The sequence below is a fragment of the Callorhinus ursinus genome, unplaced genomic scaffold (assembly GCF_003265705.2).
Source record: "Callorhinus ursinus isolate GAN/ISIS: 27379988/994484 unplaced genomic scaffold, GSC_fseal_2.0 scaffold4, whole genome shotgun sequence".
In the NCBI taxonomy this organism is placed as follows: domain Eukaryota; kingdom Metazoa; phylum Chordata; class Mammalia; order Carnivora; family Otariidae; genus Callorhinus; species Callorhinus ursinus.
This window is the reverse complement of record NW_027397066.1, coordinates 93,360,207-93,380,320: the sequence shown is the minus strand read 5'-3', so window position 1 is coordinate 93,380,320 and position 20,114 is coordinate 93,360,207. Positions and strand designations below refer to the sequence as shown.

At 41.2% G+C, this 20,114-nt stretch overlaps 1 protein-coding gene across 43 annotated transcripts in view; it reads right to left on the bottom strand.

Moving 5' to 3' along the window:
• Window positions 1–20,114, bottom strand: part of ANK2 (ankyrin 2) — a 318,537-nt gene that overhangs the window by 8,570 nt on the left and 289,853 nt on the right. For 22 of the 43 annotated variants that reach the window (XM_073892134.1, XM_073892144.1, XM_073892149.1 and 19 more), the window contains 6 exons: window positions 11,455–11,529; window positions 9,150–9,281; window positions 7,879–8,022; window positions 4,975–5,260; window positions 3,038–3,323; window positions 4–87 (listed from right to left, as the gene is read on the bottom strand). In XM_073892134.1, coding sequence (XP_073748235.1) covers window positions 4–87; window positions 3,038–3,323; window positions 4,975–5,260; window positions 7,879–8,022; window positions 9,150–9,281; window positions 11,455–11,529 — 1,007 coding nt within the window. Of the gene's footprint in view, window positions 1–3; window positions 88–591; window positions 685–3,037; window positions 3,324–4,974; window positions 5,261–7,878; window positions 8,023–9,149; window positions 9,282–11,454; window positions 11,530–13,074; window positions 19,324–20,114 lie in introns of all 43 variants that reach the window. The other 21 variants (XM_073892120.1, XM_073892125.1, XM_073892118.1 and 18 more) reach the window with 3 other exon arrangements.

Sequence of the window (20,114 nt, the reverse complement as noted above, 5' to 3'; positions counted from 1 at the left end):
TACCTTCTTGACCACAGTGTGTCCATGCTCATCAATGTATTCTTCTTCTGTGACTGTTTCTGGGGGTATGTCAGGCATTTCATCTCCCTAAATGGTTGAGAAAAAAGGGTCACTTCAGTGTTTGGCACCAATTCTGAGAAACTCCTCCCAAGGGCTTACAAGGTGCGCCATGTTAGAAAATGAAGGAAGCTACTGGGAAGCACTGCAGAGATGCCAAGTCCTGTTGAGTAGTATGTTTTAAAAGAAAGAAAGAAAGGAAAAAAAAAAAAGGGTGGGTAATAACATGCTTAGGAGAACTGGACCAGTTAGGTGTAAAACAAATGCACAAACAAAAACGGACAAGCGAGGTGAGGTGGGCGAAGGAGGAAGTGCTCTCGTTCTTGCTGTTCGTTCTCTTGGACGCGGGCTGCCACTGTCATCACTGCTGCATTGTTTTTAACAAACCAATCTTAGGAGAGTTAGGGATCTGCTTTTGAATGGCCATGCACTACCTAAAGAGCATGCCAAGCCCTCACTGCTCCAGGTCCATCACTCTCTACGGGTTATGGGGACAGAAGTGTCCCGGACGTGCAGTAAGGTAACAGCTGGTACCTGAATAATCACTCGTCGGCGGACAACCCTGGTAGTTACCATCGCCTCCTCATCTGAGCTGGCCTCCAGCTCACCTAATTCCTCTGTTAGCTCCTGGTGGAAGCATGGAAGCATTGTTTCGTTTAACATGCTAAGGAATGTCTTCACTACTGGTTTCTGCTTTAGTTCACACTTGTTTTCTGAAAAGTCTCATTCCTGGAGGCTTTGGTGGAAAAGCCAGCAGGGCAAACAGGTGTGTGCCTGTCTCACACTTCGATAAGAATATAGTTTTTTTGTTCAATCAATGAAAAAAAATTCTGGAATTCTGAAAGCTGTCTGAGTGCCCATCTGTCAAAATCTGTCAAGAAATATGCAGCTTGTCCACATCACTTCTTGGACTTAAACTCCTGATAAATGACCAGATGTAAACACAGAACTTAAGTAGCACAAAAAACATTGATAAGCCATTGACACTCAGGCTTTAGGCTTGGAATGATTAACCCACAGGTAGAGAAATAACTTATGGCTGTAGCAGAACTTTCTGCAAAAACACAGTTTCCTAATAGCTGTTATCTAGCCCACGGAGAACCTCCCTGGCACCAAAGGAGGCAGCCTATGAATAACATTAGACTCATTCTGCAGAGAAGTTAAGATGCACTGGCCAGTCTGATTTTATGGGTCTGGTCCAGGGTCAGAGATGGAGCTAAAAACATAATTTTAGATTAGAACATATATCTCGGGAGCATTCTATCACATCACTCTTTCCTAATAGGATGCTTTTTTTTTTTTTAAAGAAAACTCAATGAAATTTTTTCAACATATTTTTAAATATCTGATGTATTTCTATATGCTTTTCTGCTGAAACATGTAAAATCTAAACCAAATTATACTTTAAATACATTCAGGAATCTGCTGCCTAGAAATATGATCAGCAAGAAAAGTGACTGAAATTGGATCCACAAGATAGGGTCATGAGAAGTTAAGGGTCAAAATAGGAAGCATCACAGAGATCATCAGATATTCATCAAGAATAAATGGAACAGACCTGTGTATAAAGTGGAGTACAGAAGGACTTATCAAAAATTTTTTATGTGCATTGAAAAAATAAATGAATTATCCAAATAACTGTTTGAAATCTATACTTCATTTAGCCAGTGGATTCTTAGGCTTCTGGGTTCAGATAGCATCTTTGAAACATTTTTACTAGAATTCATTTAAGCCAAGAACTTGGGAGATGAATAATTCTGTGCAAAGGTAAACTTAAAATAAAATTCCATTCATGGAATGAATTCATTATTTAAGATAACTGCCAAAATTGGGACACAGTTCTCACTTGCCTGAACCTCTAATTCTAGTTATGATTTTAGACAAATCCTGCTAGCAGATGTCATCCTCATAGTGAAGAAAAATAAATGTAGGCCTTAAGCTCACAGATAAGTTGTATCACTCATTTCCCCAAAAAGTTTCAGTTCTTTTATACAACTCATTCTTCACTACTGAGACATATATTAATGCTTTAAAAACACTTTGATGTAGAAAATGTTTTTGAATTCTAGAAGGAAAAATATATAATTTAATTTATGTTAAATTATGTTTAATGCAAACAGATTCTGGCCCTTTTTGTGTGTGTGCATGAGAATCATCTAGGGAGTTATTTAAAATGCACATGCTGGGTCCCCCTTCCCTCTCTGAGGTTCATTTTGATTCAGGAGCTCTGAGGAGGGCTCAAATCCCTGCCGTTAATGCTGAGGAATATGAACAGTTTAGAATACATTTTGAGAATAAATGGCTTAAATGAATTTCTAAGATGGTCTCCACACTTCTTCGCAACATCAAAACGCATGTAATGACAAAGGAAACAGCGTGACTGATGTCAGCTCCTACTCCTGTCAGGGATTCTGACATTCTGAATCAGCAGTAAGTTTAGGTACCAGGTCCTCTGTCAAAGTCATTCTTAAAATAGACATAAGGAGGTCTATTTTGGAAATAACCTTTCCTTTAATGAGAAAAATTTGTCTGGGGAGGTAAACCCCACTGGATATCTACAGTCTGTCTGCCTGCTCATCACCTGACAGCACGGACAGATCTAACCAGAGTCTGGCTCCCATACGGTGCCACGGCTGGCACTTACCTGAGGCCCTGTGAATCCCTCTCACTAGTCTGCATGCCCATGGTTATCAATTTTGAAAAGCCACATCAGGGATCTCGTTTCACCCCGGTGTTCATTTTCCTCAGCAAAAGGTTTTCCAATTGTAAAATTAGGGCTCGTGGTCAAATAGCTAGAACTGGACTGTGTATCATTTTTTTTTTTTCTAGATTCTCTGGTCCCCAGGTCTAAAAGGGATTGAGGGGTTCACATGACCCAGGTTAATTTTTTTTCAGAGAAAAAATAAGCCATCAGAGAAATGGCAACTGGGGAAGGTTTGTAGCTTTGCTGCCTGTGGGCAAGGAAATGGAGGAGACTTACCTTATGGAAAGCTGCATCTTCGAGTCTTTCAAGGGCCTGTGGCTGGTCATCAGCAGACTCCACTATCACAAGGCTGGTTTTCTGAGAACTCTCCTCCCCATGTTCTGGGGGCTCTTCTGGTTCTTGTATGATGGGAGAGTCTCCCTGCTCACTAGATGTTGGGGTCTGGAGGTATGGCCTCTCCTCCTCAAGAGGGGTCCTAATTTCCTCAGGGGTCTTGCTGGGAGAGCCAGATACAGCCGTAGCCTTTTGAGTCTCTGACACTTCCGTCCCTGGGGTTGTCACACTGAAATGGAAAAGCCAAGCTATACCATGAGAGCATATGCATTTCTCCTCCTGCCGAAGCAAGGGAATTAGAAGGAAAAATGGAATTTATCTTCATGGTCCATGGAAGTCAAAATAACTTTTGTAAATGTGGCCAAGAAATGAAAGTTGAATAAAAATCATATGCACGATATCATATAGAGTTACAAATCACTGATCTAGCATTGACTAGGAAAGATGTATTCTAAAGATAAAAATTATCCCAAAATGTATTACTATTTCCTAATCTCTATAAAGTCTATAAATTATAATTTCATCTTTTCTTTGATAACTCAAGGTGATCTTGAAGATTTGAGGAGGTTTATATAACAAAGATCTGTAGATAATAAGGCTTTCAAAGCAAGAATCAAAGTTTGGGGAAAATTTTTAGAAACCAATCTATAAACCCCATGTTAATATCATCATCATAATTGTAAATATGGAGTCTTATTATATCTCTGGAAAACTGTATTACTTGATGGAAAGACCTGGTTAAAACTTTTTCTACTGATATAGTTTGGTGTTACTCCAAGGCAATCTTTGTAATCTCATTTTCTAAGTAAGAAAATTCTCTGCTTTTTCTGTTTAATTTATTGCAAATTTCTGTCACTGCAGAGATATTAAGTGCCCAACGTGCCTCTCTGATATGCCCTCTTTGCTTCCCAACTTTTCCTTTTTCCTTCTCTTTCTGCTCTCCCCTAAAACCTACAGGTAGTTGGTAGGTGGCTCAGTGGAAAAAGGAATGATTTTATTACCCATTTCACCCTCTTCTCAAGTTCCAGTGACCCCAGCACAAAGCTCACTTAATGACAAGAGAAATGCTATGAGGCAATCTCCTGACACACTATTCTCAGATTCCAGGGCTGGGGACGCATTTGCCTTTTGCACGATCTGCTTTCTTTCTCTAAATAACAAGTGCCATTTAAACAACTCTCTTTCTCCTTTGCTTCTGTAAAGCCCAGAACTTGAGTTCTGAGCTGCCTGCTCTGTAGTAGCTTCCTTTAGCCAGAAGCTTTCTGGAAAACTTCCCTTTACTCCCACTCTGACCCCATCCCACCTTATTTTAATGGTCTTTCATTCTGTGTGAATAATCTGTGCTGTGTTTCCAATTGTACTGTTAGCCACCCCATTGCTTTGGTGAAATACACTGAGGGCTGCTTCACCTATCACCTACACTCTTCACCTGTCACCGTTCACACTCTGAACAAACTGTAGGACAACTGGCACATATCAGAACATTACAGAGAAGTGAGGGGCAGGACTCTTAGAAGCAGTAAGAGTGAGGTCCACGTGAAATTTTATAGTTGAAACAATGCTTTCATGGGCACATCCTTGACCTGTGACCCTATGAGATGAATAAGGTATAAATTACTATAATTTAGAGATGTGGAAACAGAAACCAAAAGGGCTTTGGGACTTGACCAAGGTCACAGAACTGGAAGTTGGTTCAAGCAGATCTCCCACACAATGCGGTCACAATTACGTCTCAGATCTTTTGCTCTTTGTCTGTAGTTCTGGCCCTTGTTACTGGTGGGGTTATTTGACAACAATTTCCAGTGGTATACGCCTGGCACTCTTGTCCTACTGGCTTGTTTCTTGGAATGACATTTGACAGGCTTTCTTTTGAAACTCACAAGTACTCCTGTTGACACTCAAGAGATGACTCTTCAGGCTGGTCTTGTATTTTCCCTGAGAAATCCTGTTGAACTTGCTCCTTGTGAGTTTGGGGAAAGAGCTCTGTTGCTGAGCTGTCCCCCTCAGCTTTGGGGATGCAATCCTGAAAAGTGGAATAACCGACAGAAATGTCTTCCTCTGAGACAATGGGAGGGTGATCGCAGGACTCGCTCTCTTTAGAAGCAGCTTGCTCCTCCTTCTGCTTGTGCTGTGCAGTGCATAGCTCCTCCTGAAGGACTGAGAACCCTACGGGGGAGAACAATTTGAACTGAGTATTTAATCGAAGCTCACTTATATTAAATGGGTATTTATTAAGTAACTATTAATGGGCCACATCCTGTGATAGATCCATGGCTACACAGCTGATCTTCAAGATGCAGATCATCTAGTGCAGCGAATCTCGGGCAAGGAAGAGTCTATTAAAATGCTGAGTGACCGGGCCACAGTGCCAGCCAATGAACGCAGGAGCACCCAACTCAGGGCTAAAGAATTAGGAGAGAAAATGCAGACAGTGTGACATTTTAAGGACGCCTAATGATAAGGAGGCATCGACTGTGATACTGAAGCATAGAATGTAAGTGGTAAGAAGAACTGGAGTTTAAGAATAATAATAGCTAGTATATTCTAAATATTGATTATGTGTCAGGCACTGTTCTAGGTGTTTCGCAAGTATTAAGTTGTATTAACAACGCTCTGAGTTGAGTACCCTCTTTATGGAGGGTCTCTCAAGCCAGGCTAAGGAATTTTATTATATCCAAGGCAATGAGGAGCCACTGAAAAATTTTTAGCAGAGAAATGACTGACATTCATCTATTAATTTATTCACTCAACAGATCTATATTATCAACTACGTAGTAGGTGCTGTTTAGATGTTAGACACACAGCAGTGTACAAGATAAAGTCCTCGCTGAACTTTTATTTCTGCAGATATGTATTTATGATAAATTTTTGGAGAAAAAGAAACCAGGGTAAAAGTATAGAGCAAGTAGGGCTAGTATTTTAGACAGATTGGTCAGGAAAGAGTCCTGTTAGGAGATGATTTTGAGCAGAGGCCTGAAGTAAATGAGAGAAAAAGGTACTGATGCTCTGAGAGAAGAACACTCTAGAGTGGAGTTAACAAAAAGTAGCAGAGCCCCAAAGCCTGAGAATGCATAGGGTACCCAGAGAACAGCAGGGAGGCCAGGTCTCCGGGATTTATAAAAGAAGGGGAGAGATGAGAGATAGGACAAGCCTTCACCGAACAGTAAGACACACCATCATTTAAATCTAGGAAAAGAAGCTACAGAAAGAAACTGAGGAAGAATAGTCAGTAAAATAGAGGGCAAAAAACATGAAGGGAGGGTATCATGGAAAGTGAGTGAAGAAAATATTTTAAGAAGAGATTAATTTTTTGGTCAAATGTTACGAAGGGGCACTTGAGGTGAAGACTGAAAAATTACTCACTGTATTTGGCAATGAGGAAATAACTGGTGAATTTTATGAGATTGTTTTCTGTTGGGTGGTGATGACAAAAGACTGACTGGCATGGATTCTAGAGACGGTTCTAGAGAGAACAGGAAGACCTGAAGCAGATACAGGAAATTTAGACTATATTTTTGAAGAGATTTTCTATAAAATGAATGGAGAAACAGAACAATCATACAGGGAGGAATATGGGGTGAAAGGAGTGGCTTTGTGTTGTTTTTAAAGATGGGCTCTATTAAAGCATGTTTTAGCGCTGTTGAGCATGGTCTAGTGGTAGGATGCCACAGAGGACAACTATAGCAGTGAGGTCCTTAACTGGATAAAAAGGGATGAGATCCAGGACAAAAGAAGAGATGATGGTTTTAGCAAAGACATTTCATAGCAGAGGGAAGGTAGAGTATAGGCCCTGAGATGCACTTAGGTTGGTAGATTCTGTGAAAGAATATGGACATTTGCTTCAGACGATTCTTATTTTTTCTAAGAAATATGAAGCTTGGTCATCAGCTTTGAATAAGGAGAAGAGAAAAATGTTGGAGGCTGAAAGAAGAGAATTCTCGGTATAAAAGAGAGATGAGAGAGAAGAAGAAAGAGAGTGAATGAGCATGTGAATAAATGAGAATGGATTAGAGAAACTTTAGTACTGAAAAGGTGGTAGGGTCAATGGCTGGAGGTCCCAGTGGGTTTGAAGGATTGTTGGTGTGGAAGCAGAAGAGGAAGTGTAATGCTTCAAGTGAGGACGCAGGAGTAGTATAGTCAATGGTAATGATATAGTCTTGGTTGTGAGCACTGAAATGGGTAGCTAACATAGAGTACAAGGCACAAGTATCAGAAGTGCCATCAAGGAACTGAGGCAAGGGCACTGGACAGGTCATCCATGTTGTTATGGCTGTTTTTATCCCCTTAAAATTCATATGATGAAACCTAATCCCAATGTGGTAATATTTGGAGGTGGTGCCTTTGGGCTGTAACTAGGTCATGACGGTAGAGCCTTCAGGAACGGGATTAACACCCTGATGAGAAGAGGCCAAAGAGCTCTCTAGCTAGCTCTCTTTCCCCCATGTGAGGGCACAGCAAGAAGACAGCCATCTGCAACCCAAAGGAGGGCCCTTGCCAGAACCTATGCTGTCGTCCTGATCTCTGACTTCCATTCTCTGGAACTGTGAGAAATAAATTTCTCTTGTTTAAGCCACCGAGTTTATGGCATTTTGTTATAGCAGTCCCAAATGGTTAGGACAATGGTGAAATAACCAAGAATGAGCAGTATGGGTACCTATAAAATGAGAAAAAATGTGTGATCACCAAAGTCCATACGACCACCGTCTAAAAAAAGGGAAGATTTGGTCCAGTTGCCCGAATTCACCACAGATACAACACACACCCACACACCCAAATTGTCTGACCTTCACTATGATCCAGTGCAATTGTCTGTTCAATCTCTGCATAGCTATGACTGATGCGCTCTTGGAGAGGCTCTGTGCTGGCCTCCATGAGATGAACAATATCCATTCGGTTGATCTTGGTGAGACATTCAATGAGACTGGTATCTGGGATATTAGAGAAAATGCACTTATTACATTTGAGGGGTACCCTTTTTAAGATCTCTCTCATTTAGTTGCCTTACTAAAATTTTGATATTTGTATAGGAAACATAAAAAGGTGGGACAGCATAGCCATAGGCCCTAAAAGTAGAGTTGCCAGATATTATATAGGACACTATCAAATGTGAATTTCAGATAAAACAAGCAAACAAATTTTAAAGTATAAGTATATCCCAAATATCACATGGAGTGTACTTGTACTAAAAAACTATTTGTTGGGGTGCCTGGGTGGCTCAGTCCTCAAGCGTCTGCCTTCAGCTCAGGTCATGGTCCCAGGGTCCTGGGATCGAGCCCCACATCGGGCTCCCTGCTCAGCGGGAACCTGCTTCTCCCTCCCCCGCTCTCCCTGCTTGTGTTTTTGTTCTTGCTGTGTCTCTCTCTGTCAAATAAATAAATATCTTTAAAAAAATAAAATAAAAAACTATTTGTTGGCTCTCTGAAATTTAACTGGGTGTCCTCTAGTTTTATTTGCCAAATCTGGCAATCCTACTTAGAAGAATGGCAAGAGAAGAAAAGGCAAATGTAGACGGGATGTAAATAAAGGAGGTCTAGAGGTAGATCTTCAGAGAGACATAAAAGGAAGTAGCAAATTTACATTAGCTGAAGAATGAGACGAAGTAATGGTCTTTATCACTTCTCATATGATTTGCTGTTGTCAGAATATTATATACAAATCACTATAAAGAATATCTACATGACATCTTTCCCTCATTTAAGTTATTTAGGGGTAAAAGAAGTAGGAACTGAAGGCAATGCACTACCAATGAAACAATGACAAAGTAACGGTGTCCACTCTCAATACTTAGAAAATTTAAGGACTTTAATAACATTCCTGTTAGCAGCCAGGGTTTCCCCTAATTGACGTTGTTCATGGGACTACAGTGTAAGAATTGTTATGCAAGATGCATATTTTAGAAATGTCATAGCTTGTTCTCATTTGCTTGCAGCAGTATTTCAGATTGATGGCATTCGTTATTTTATTGTTTTACTAAATTTGCAGGAAAGGGCTTGTTGAGCAAGACTTATAGCTCAACCTTTAGCCTAAATCTTTTCACATAGAGCTCCCCACCTACCTGTAGCCTGCCTGCCATCCCTTTCTAGCCAGTACTTCAATAGCGCGTGGCTCTGGTCTTGGAGGGAGTTAGGGTTCTCAATTCGAATTTGATGAATCTGCTCCTCAGTGAAATCCAGTTCTCTTGCTAATTCTAGAAAAGAAAATATGACTCCATAAACACCTGACCTTCGAAGTTTGAATCTCCACACCTGGCTCTGTGATTTTGTAAATGATGCATTCTTTGTATTGCTGTAATAGGGTTCATTTTTCCCCCTGTGTATTAGAAGTGACTCTCAAGATGCCTTTGTTCTTCTAGCCCTAATTGTGGATGTTCTCCTTAAAACTGGGTATAGAATTGATTATGTTCACAGTGGAAACACTAAGTTTGAGGCAATGGATGATAAAACATGTATAATTCAGGCCCATTTAATTCCAAAATGCAGACTGGACCATTAACACAGGCTTATACTCTTAACCAAGATAATGGAAAATAAATGACTGAAAACAGAAATAATAGACTTTCTCACTTTCAATCATCATTAACTAACGTTTTAAGTACTTTAAATCCTATTTCTGGAGACTTGGGTAAATAATGGCTGTGGTTATATTATGTTGGTTGGATAAGCTCCTTTCTTTAATTTGATATCACTTGAATAAAAGCTCTGGGAAGCATTAATTGACCTAGGGAAAAAGCCACAAAATTTTCCTTTAAAATCTACCATTAACGTTGTACATGGACACTTATACACTGTAGTGTGCGTATGTGTGTGTGTGTGTGTGTGTGTGTGTGTGTGTGTGTGTGTGTGTGTAAATAAGTCTTCTTTGGATGGCAATTGGCCAATATCTTTCAAAATTAAAAATATACATAACCTTTATCCAGATATTCAATTCTACTTCTATTAATATGCCCTATAGAGATACTCATGAAAATACACCATGTACCAGGATGTTTGTCATTAACAACCTGAATGTCCAGCAATAAAGGCCACTGATAAAATTATGATACTTTCGGGGCGCCTGGGTGGCTCAGTCGTTAAGTGTCTGCCTTCGGCTTGGGTCATGATCCCAGGGTCCTGGGATCGAGCCCCGCATCGGGCTCCCTGCTCATCGGGAAGCCTGCTTCTCCCTCTCCCACCCCCCCTGCTTGTGTTCCCTCTCTCACTGTCTCTCTCTCTCTCTGTCAAATAAATAAATAAAATCTTTAAAAAAAAATTATGATACTTTCACACAGTAAAACTAGACATTTCAAAGAATGAGATAGATATGTCTATACTGATGGAATATTCACAGGCAATATTATTGAGGAAAATTGTGCTTATTTTTAAATAGTACACATAGATGTGAGTACGGCCTATTTTTTCTGAATACATGAGAAAGTATAAGCAGTTACTTTGGAGGCATGAAGCTAGAAGACCAGATGCAGGTAAAAGAAACTTATTTACACTTTTAGTATATGTACTGCTGAAGTGAGCACATAAACTTTTCATTTTACACCATTCTGTATGGTTGTGGGGTTTGAATTTTCAACAAGTATATAGATATTACGTCTTTTACACAAACACACACATACTTAAGAAACATAATTCTGAATGTCATCTATTTAATTAGTCAATCACGGATATGTTGATGTCCTTTCTTCCCCTAAATCCCTCAATTAAGAAAACCTGATCAGTATTTAACAACTACTTTAAAATGTTTAAAAGTGAGGAAATGACTATTCTTTCTGCTCTGTTATTAATTATCTTTGTTAAGGGTCTTATGGATTTCTACTCATATTGATTTTATAATTCACTTTTTAAAATAATTTTACATACATTATAATTTTTATACTTAAATATCCTAATTTCTCAGAAAATTAATGAAACATCTTATTCCTATGTATTTCAACATGCATCCAAGGCAAATTTTAGTACTGTTTACAATGAAGATATCTGATATAATGTATCTAAAATAAGGAGCCCTGGGCTTAATCTCTAACTAAATTTTGTGACAATTACACCTAACAGTGATTTTGAAACACAGTAATCCCCTCAAAGTTTGGATATCCATAGCTCCCAAAGGAGGACAGTGACATCTGGTATATTCTCAAAGTCCCCCAATTTAAAGTTCTATTTTCCTAAATTCCAGAGATAATAAAAGGCCTGTCCTGGATTTTCTAGTTCAGAGTTTATTATTCTTTTCACTATTCCACGTGGTCTTCCTCAAGGAAAGAAAGAAAAAAACAAAAACAAAAACCTTTTCATTGTTAATGACACTTGGCTAATGCAACTGTGTTACTTAAATGAAGCAAGTTTTCTTGAGAAAATGAGTCACACTAATTTTACCTGTCCAGCTGAAGCCAAGATGATCAGCAATATAAGCCAGCCTTTCCTCAATCCGTTCCTGCTCATCCTGTTGATCTACAGAAGGTCAAAAACAGAATGGCCAAAGGTTGCCGATGACAGGAGAGCAACCACAGTACTGATCATCCAAAGAAAGAAAGTCACTTGTCCAAATATTTAATAATAGCACCAATTAGCTATTATATTTCAAATCATTTTAAATTATGTGTTTGCCTGATTTCTGGAATGGAATGGGAATCAATTTAATTATAAATCATGAAAACCAACTGCTTCCATATCTCTTTAATCAAGACTAGTCACTGGACATATAAGTTGATTTCTAGCAATCTTAGGATTTTCTTTTTAAATTATCTGAGAGAATACTGCCCACCAGAAGACAATCATCTTGTTCATCAAAAACCAGAAAAATCATAAATGGGATGCAGAAGTAGAGTAACTGGTTAGGATCTCCTATTATTGCCTGTGGCAGCATAGATCACTTCCGGGTCATGTCTGAAAGAAATCACATCCAAGATTCATAAGAGACATAGATCATGGGTTAATCAGGCCATCCTGGGTTTTTTTCAGTCTGGCCACAAACATCTTCCTTGGTCCTGGTGACCTTGGAAGAAGGGAGGATAAAGGCATATGCATTTGTGTCTATTGTGTCAATAGGCATAGATGTCTTTTGCGTGAAATTTCAGTCTACTTACTACTAAGTAAGCTTATATATTACTCCCACAAACTATAATTTTCCCATTGGTTTTTAACCCCCATTAATTGATAGGTAGCATTTTAGGCATCATGACAACTTCTTATGACACAAATTTAAGAATAATAGTCTTTATTGTAGAGATATTGGAAGACCAGAGGCTACTTCTCAAAGCCATCTATGGTTTCCTTTTTTATAATTCAAAGGGTCATCATCCTCTCCCGGTCACTTACATCATGCAAAGTTTGAGTTTTTGTTGTCTGCTGCATCTAATCAGAGTACATTCTCCATTCACCTAACACTAAAACAAAAAGCATGGGTTTTATTTTTTGCCTTATATTTGTTTGCTTCAAGTGTTTACCAGTGGTATCTGAGATCCAACCTTTTGAATCAAAAACAGATCCACAACAACTGGTATTTTGTGATAATGTGAAATTTTTTGGGCAAATGGCTTCCTAAATGATTACAAATTTCTTGAGTACAAATTATTTTAAAATACTTAAGGGTAAGAAGAAAAAGCAATGAATCCTTACCATATGAAACAAAGCCCAACGTATTTATGTGCAAAAGCAAAAGTGCTAAATTTGAGGCTAAGCCTGGGACTCCAGAACAACAAAACTCAAAGCTTGCATGGCCTGACGTGCAGCGGCTCGAGAAAGGCAAGATCACCATTGCCTGTTTATCATGTTTATGTTTTCCATAAGCATTCTCATTACTCAATCTTGAGATTGTTTTCAGAGACAAGAGTACACAGAGAAAGCACGAAACACAAAGGCCTTACACAAACACAGTAACCACTACAGAAAGCTTAAAGAAAATGAGACACAAATCACCAAATAAAAGATATACAAAAAAACGATATCAAATTTATGACATGCGTAGCACAGGGAATCCCAGTGGCTGGCAAATACCTTCAGCATGGTCATGGCCATTTTCATCAGGGATGCGTTCAATCAGAGTCTCAATGGACTCATCCCAAATAGGCCTTGTGTCAAAGATGTCCTCAGGAATTGAATGCTCGGTCTCAACAGGTGGCAGATTTTCAATTACTGAAACTTCCAGGGCACTACTACTTTCATCATCTGAAACTAAGTCTTGCTCCCTTTCTGACTGTGTAAGTCTATCCACTAACTTGGAAGCCTCATCACTAATCTCCTCAAAGAATTCTATGGAGTTCCTGTAAAGGTCAAAGAAATGCTCCTTACTTTCTTTTGTAGGGCTCACAGCGCCCTTGCAGGAAGATGTGGTGCTTTTGCTCTTAACTGGCAATCGGGATGTAAATATCTTTGGTCTGGTGGCCCCCTCTTCTGATTCTAACTCCAGCTCCTCTGTCCTCTCTCTGTTCTCTGTTTCTGTCTCAGTGTAACTTTTAGTTTTTACTGGACATTTGGTCTTTGAGTCCAAAGCACTGGCATCAGATTCAGATTTGCTTCTACTATCTGGTGTTCTGCTTGTCATGTCCTGACCCTGAGGAACCACTATTTTCTGGAGAGATGAATCTAGATGTGAAAGCTGCTGCTCTACTCTTTGGACAGGGGCTTTCACGGGGATTTTAGACTTTGGTTTTGTTTCATCCTCTTTACTTTCCTCATCCAGGCTGGGTAAGAAATCTTCAGAAAGGGAACTCTCATACTCCACGGATGGGGGTGCTGGGGTTGATGCGGGTATAGTCCTTACAGGAATTTTGGATTTGCTTTCAGTAGAAGGCACATTCTCCATGGGTGCAGTAGGGATTTCAATTACTGATTTCTGTTCCTCTGGGGAAGAATCAGGAGAATCATCATCCCGATCTGAATACACAGACCTGGTAACTGTGGAAAAATCTAACTGAACGTGTACAACTGGTTCAGGGGAGTCAAGGCAAGATAGATCTTTCACACTAGATTTAGGAGGCATATCACCCATTTGTGTGGTGGGGAGGTCCTCGGTGCCTTCAGAAAGAGCCTCTTTTGTTGATGCTTCAGTGGAGGTTGAATTCCCCATGTGGGTGTTAAGTTGAGCATCTGAAGCAGATATTTCCTCTACTTCCTCACTCAGGTCATCTGGAAGTAAGTCTGCTTCCTCACTCACTGTTTCTTTTGATTCTGAGAGAGCTAGTGACTCAGCTGATGTCTCCCGTTGTGGGGGCTCAGCCCCAGGACTCCCTTCTTTCATGTCTTCAGAGAGAGTCTCTTCCCTGGATTCTTGCCCAATTTGGAAAAAGTGAAAACTTTCATCGGCATAGGACCTTTTGGTCATATCAATGGCACCACTTCGGGTCATCTCAAACAATTTTCCTTCCTGAAAGAGAAATGGGTTTTGCTCACTGGTTGGGGTCCCCTCTTCAGTTGGCGTCCTTGCCGGAGTGGTGTCAGGGGTGGTGCCCTGTGACTGTCTGTCTACCATCAAACCAAATATCTTCTGTTCTTCCTCTTTCACTCGAGCCTCAAAGGCTTCATCATCCTCACGGATTTCACTCCAGGAATCCGAATCCACATCAGTTTTTGTGATGATGACTTTACTGATTTGGTCACTAACAACTGCTGATGTATTTGGTACAGAAGGCTCTAAAGATGAAGGGGCTTGATCTGATTGCTTTTCCCCTGAGGTGCTTTCTTGTTTGGATTCTTTTTCCATGTTTTGGTCCTCAAAGTTAGATTCTTGGCTTGAAACAGTTCTATTGGAGGAGCTGGTTACTACCACATCTTCAACAGAGGATGTGATGGAAACAGAACACACTTCCGAAGAGTGAAAACTTGTTTGTCCTGCATCCGTTTTGCATTCTTCACTGGAGAAAAAAGATTGGGAAGGAACATTTTCATAAGGGCTTATTATTTGAGGATCGTAGATTTCATCAGTCTCAGCTGGGTCAGACACTGGAACATCCATGGACAATTTATCTGTTTGAGTAGTAATCGATGAGTCTTGAGTGGCATAGTCCTTTGGTAAGCTCTCAAAAGCCTGGTCAGTTTTGGTGTCCTCCATTTTTGTAGCAGAAGAGAGAGACAATATGTCCTCATCTAATTCTTGTCCTTCAGAGGCTGGACAGTGAGGCAAGGAAGACAAAGATGAAGAGCTTTCACTGGGGCAACCTACTTGTAGAGATTCCACTCGAGAAACATCAAGCTCTTCTCCTTTGGTGTCTTTTTCATCAGTGTCTTGCAGAGGTACTGATTCCTCATGGATAGCTAGCTGCTCGTTGGCATCTTCCCTGGGGGAGCTGTAGAGACCTAAAGATATAGGAGTGCCTGAGCTGCTGGGACTTCCGGTCCCACACCCATGGCCCTCACAGACTTCTGGTTGATCAGCATCTCCGTTCAGATCATCATAAGACATATCTGGGCCGTTAGTAGAAACGGTAAGACTCTCTTCAGGTACATGGGATTCACGATCTTTTTCTTCTTCTGATTTACCTGACTCTTCTTGACTATCTTCATTCATTTTGAAAGTATATTGTTTAGAAACGATGGGTTGAAATTGTACTTCTTCAGGACTGGAATTGGAGTCTACGCTGGATGGAAGTGGGGAAGGAGGCTGCACCCGAATAACTGGCTCTGGTAAGAGGCCTGCGTCAGCACCTTTTTTCAGCTGTGCCAACTCAGGTTCACTCTCGGAGGAGGAAGAAGCCTTTCTGCTCTCTGATGTTACTACCACAGGGACATCGCTTTCATCCTCAACACTCTCCATCTGTTTTGGTTCATCCACATCTGCTGAACAGTCAGCATCTGGGTCAGAGGATGAAGAAGATTCCTCTTGCTTGGGTTCTTTCTTGTAGTCCCGTTTCTGCTTTGCTTCTTGTTCAAGTTCATCAAACGTTTTGATTTTGGTTACCATTTTAAACATTTCCTCTTCAGGTGTGAATCTCCTTTTCTCCCCATTTTCCAAGTCATCCTCCTCTGCACATTCGTGAATTACAGCTGGTTTGGGTGTGCTTGCATCTGTGGCTTTGGGTGTGACTTCATAGCTAATTTCTTCTGAGCTGGGGGTGTCAGGAGAAAGGGGACTCTTCCCTGAGCTCTCTACCAGAGACGTCTGCTCAAGACTGTCGTCCTCGGCACTGCCGTCCGGGTCTCGGAGCAGCCGGGACCGCACAGAGGCCACTTCCGTAAAGAGTTCTGTTTTGGCTACGGCTGCAGGAAGAGGGAAGTGACTTGGGAGAACTCCAGCCTTCATCTTTGGTTCCACAGGGCTGCTTTCAAGAGAGTCACGGCAAGGGGATTCTTTCAGAGGACTTGGCTCCAGAGAATCTGGAGTTTTGTGTGAGGAGTTATCCTCCAGCACAGGGCTGGCTTCCAGGGAGTCTCTGTGGCTCACTGCAAAGGATTCATCAGCACCGGGGCTGAGGACCTCACTATCTCGGCTAGGGAGTGCAAGTTCTAACCCTTGGGGACTTCTAGCAACTCCCTGGGGCTTTGATTCAGTTCCTGTGCCTGTCTTTACACAAGCATTGGGCCGTGGAGAGGCCTTTGTCTCATCTGAGGGCTCAGTGGTTGTGGATTTCTGAGCCTCTGTATCAGTGTGGGTTTTGTGGGCTGAACCAACTTCCATAAGTTGACCCTCATCAGAGGATGCTTCCCCAGTCAATCCTTTGGGTGTTTCTTTTGCTAGTAACACACTACAGCTGCCAAGGGAAGCATCTTCTTGCTTTGGACATGTGTCTTTGGAAGCGTCTAGGGTGGCCTCCTTCAGCAAACACTCAGCTGAGGATTCCATGCCTTCAGTGGCTATGGCACCTTGCTCTTCAGAACGATCAGCGATGTCTTTGATTGAGGGATGGTCTTTTTCTGAATGAACTGCTGTTGGTGTTTCTGACTTTGTCGTTCTGCTTATTTCCCCAATTTGCTCCTCACTTTTCTTTGGTGAGAAAGAAAGGCTTTCTGGGCTTGTCTCAGGGGTCTCTGCGAGGCCCTCATGCTTATAGCTTTCTTCGGAACTAATCTGAGGGGTCCCTTCCATCAGGCTGCCACATGGAGAACCTGCCACCCCTTCAGGCTTGAGGCTCTCAGAACTGCCATCCAAAGCACCACTTTGTAAAGACAGAGCCGGGAGAAATTCATCTTTCATGTAATCTAGTGGAAATGTTGTGTTGAAAGGACTAGTAAGTACTTGATCTAAGTGAAGCTGTACTTCTTCTGTCTTCTCACTCATGCGGAATTGTTGGTATTTGTCATTGTCTTCCAATTCTTGCTTAATGACGTCAGAAAAGTCAGTGGAGGTTTTCCTATCTGGGCTGATCTGGAGATCCACGTCTCCCTGTTCATCAGTCAGCTTTTCTTTGGGAACTTCACTCTCTTTATGGCTTTCTTCTTCTGGTGCTGACTGAACAGGTTCAGGTGTTTTGTGGCTAAGAGCTTTCTCCTTCTCTGTAACTAGATCTTCTCTCTTAAACCCTGCAGAGGAAGCACGGACTGCCCTCTTGGATTCGGAAACTCCTGTTACCACAAATCTCTGGCCTCGTTTGATCGTCTGATTCTCGGTTTTCTGTGTTTCTCTGTGGTTTAGCATCTGCCCCTTTTCTTTTTCTACCCGAGCTTTGCCTTTTTCTTGTGGCTGCTTTTGTTTTGCTGACTTGTGCTCAAAGAGTCCAGTCTTATGTTTAGATGGGTCCTGTCCTGACTGGAAAGCTTTCATCAACTCCCGGACAGACATTGTCTCCTCAATTCTTTCTGTTTTTGAGGTGGGGGATACAGGTGGTTGCTTTTCTGTTTTCCCAGAAGGTGACACAGGCAAGTGCTTCTCAGTTTTCCCAGAGATTGATACAGGTGGATGCTTTTCCATTCGTCCAGCTGGTGACACAGGCAAGCGTTTTTCTGTTCTCCCAGGTGATCCTGGTGCATGTTTCTCCATTCTCCCAGAGGGCGATACAGGTGGGCGTTTGTCCATTTTACCTGAAGGTGAAATAGGTGGGTGTCTTTCTGCTTTTGTAGATGACACAGGGGAGTGTCTTTCCATTTTTGTCGAGGGTGACACAGGTGAGTGTCTCTCAGTTTTACTTGATGACACAGGGGAATGTCTTTCCGTTTTTGCAGAGGGGGACACAGGTGAGTGCTTCTCAGCTTTACTTGATGGTGATACCGGAGGATGCCTCTCAGTTTTTGTAGAGGAGGAAAGAGAGGAGTGTCTTTCTGTTTTAGAGGAGGGTGATGCTGGTACATGCCTCTCTGACTTCAGAGAGGGTGATGCAGCTGGATGTGTCCTGTGGGTTATCTTTTTTGGCACATCTTCTTTGCCTTTGACTCTGACTGGCAACTTGCTTCGACCTTTTTGTTCATCTTCCACTCGTTTCTGAAGGGCCTTTACTTTGTCCTTTATGGAACCAATGGGAGTTTCTTCTATCAAAGGTGAAGTGGCCTTTACAGTGGGAAGGGGCTCAGGGGCTAAACCTGCATCTTCATCTAATGACTCTTCTGAACTACATTTTTTAAGTTCACTTTTCTCTGCACTACCTTGTACACTTTCCTCTTTTTGTTTTTGTTTTTCTTTTAATTTCCTTCTCACTGGCTTCTTTATCCCCAGGCTTGGCTTGTGCTGTTTCTGTGCACTCTGTGTCTCATCTGGGGGTGTATCTTTCCCTTCATTTTCAGAACTCCTGCCAGTAGCCAGAGCCTCACGTTTCTCCCCTGCTATCTCTTGAACTGTCTGCAGTGGCCTTTCATGAGGAGACACATAGGAATTTAGATCCTCAGTAAGGTAGTTCACTAGCCCAGTTGAGTCTTTCTCTACTTTGACGTTGTGCTCTTTATCTATTCTAACTTCTACGCATGGGTATTCGGTGATTTCTAAAGGTGCTTTTAGCTTAGCCTCCTCTATTTCCTCATCACTGACAATCACCCATTCCTCTTCCTCTAATTCTCTCTCCGACTGAGACCTTCGCACACTGCCTTCATCTCTCGCGCAGGTTCCACTTCTCAGGATTTCATTCACTTTCTCTAAGTCCTCTTTAACTCTTTCAACAATTTCAAAAGGCTCTCCTGGCTCTTCCTCAGCAGACTTCACCAGCTCCTTCACCTTGATAGAACCTGCCCTATCAGATACATCTGTGGTCAAGATGGCGGTCATTTTGATCAAATCTTGTTTCATCTCAGAAACTTCAGAGAGCAAGTCCGGACTGGCTAGGACAGGAACTTCATTAACCAGGTGACTTTTCAGGACAGATGTTTCTGTAGATTCTGTCTCATCATCTTTGATATGAATGAAAAACATTGAAAGTAAAATGGAAATCAAAAAATATATTGGCAAATGTAATCAGGACTGAAACGACACAGTGTCTTTTCCTGTTGTGGCGGGAGGGACAACAGAATGGGCTGGGAATGGTGGATCCACAAGGTCTCAGGATACAAAAGCAAAGCAAGGCTAACGGAAAAAAACAAAACAAAACAAAAACAAAAACTGAAAAGGAAAAATGAGCAGGAAATAACTTGCTTAATTTTCTCACTTGTAGCACATCCACACATAAAACAAAGCTGTAACAAATAGCCATGACACACACACACACACACACACACACACACACACACACACACACACCATCACAGATCAAAACGAAGAACGAACGCAGTGAAATTACACAGAAGTATCTCAAGATTGTTCAGATGTTACAGATCAATGTTGAAAAAAAATATAAACATGGGGAAAGAAAAGGAAAAAAGCATTAGAAATTGCAGAAAGTTGATTTCCTCTAGGAGAAAGCCAGTAGTAGCAAATTCAGAATGCCTTCTAATGAAGTATATATGTTTTTTAATCATATAAAAATCCGGAAATCAGTATGTTTTGTTCTGCCAATATACAATGACTATATAAAAGATGTCTGAATCAGCTGCAAACTGGCATTTCATCTAAGGGAAATTCACACCTAACAATGAAACGAATGGTCTTGTGCTAAGAGGCATGGTCCTTTCCTTGGAGCAACCTCCTGGTTTAGACACATAAAGGACAGACCAAGGAGGGAAATAAAGGAAAGGAAAGAAAAAAA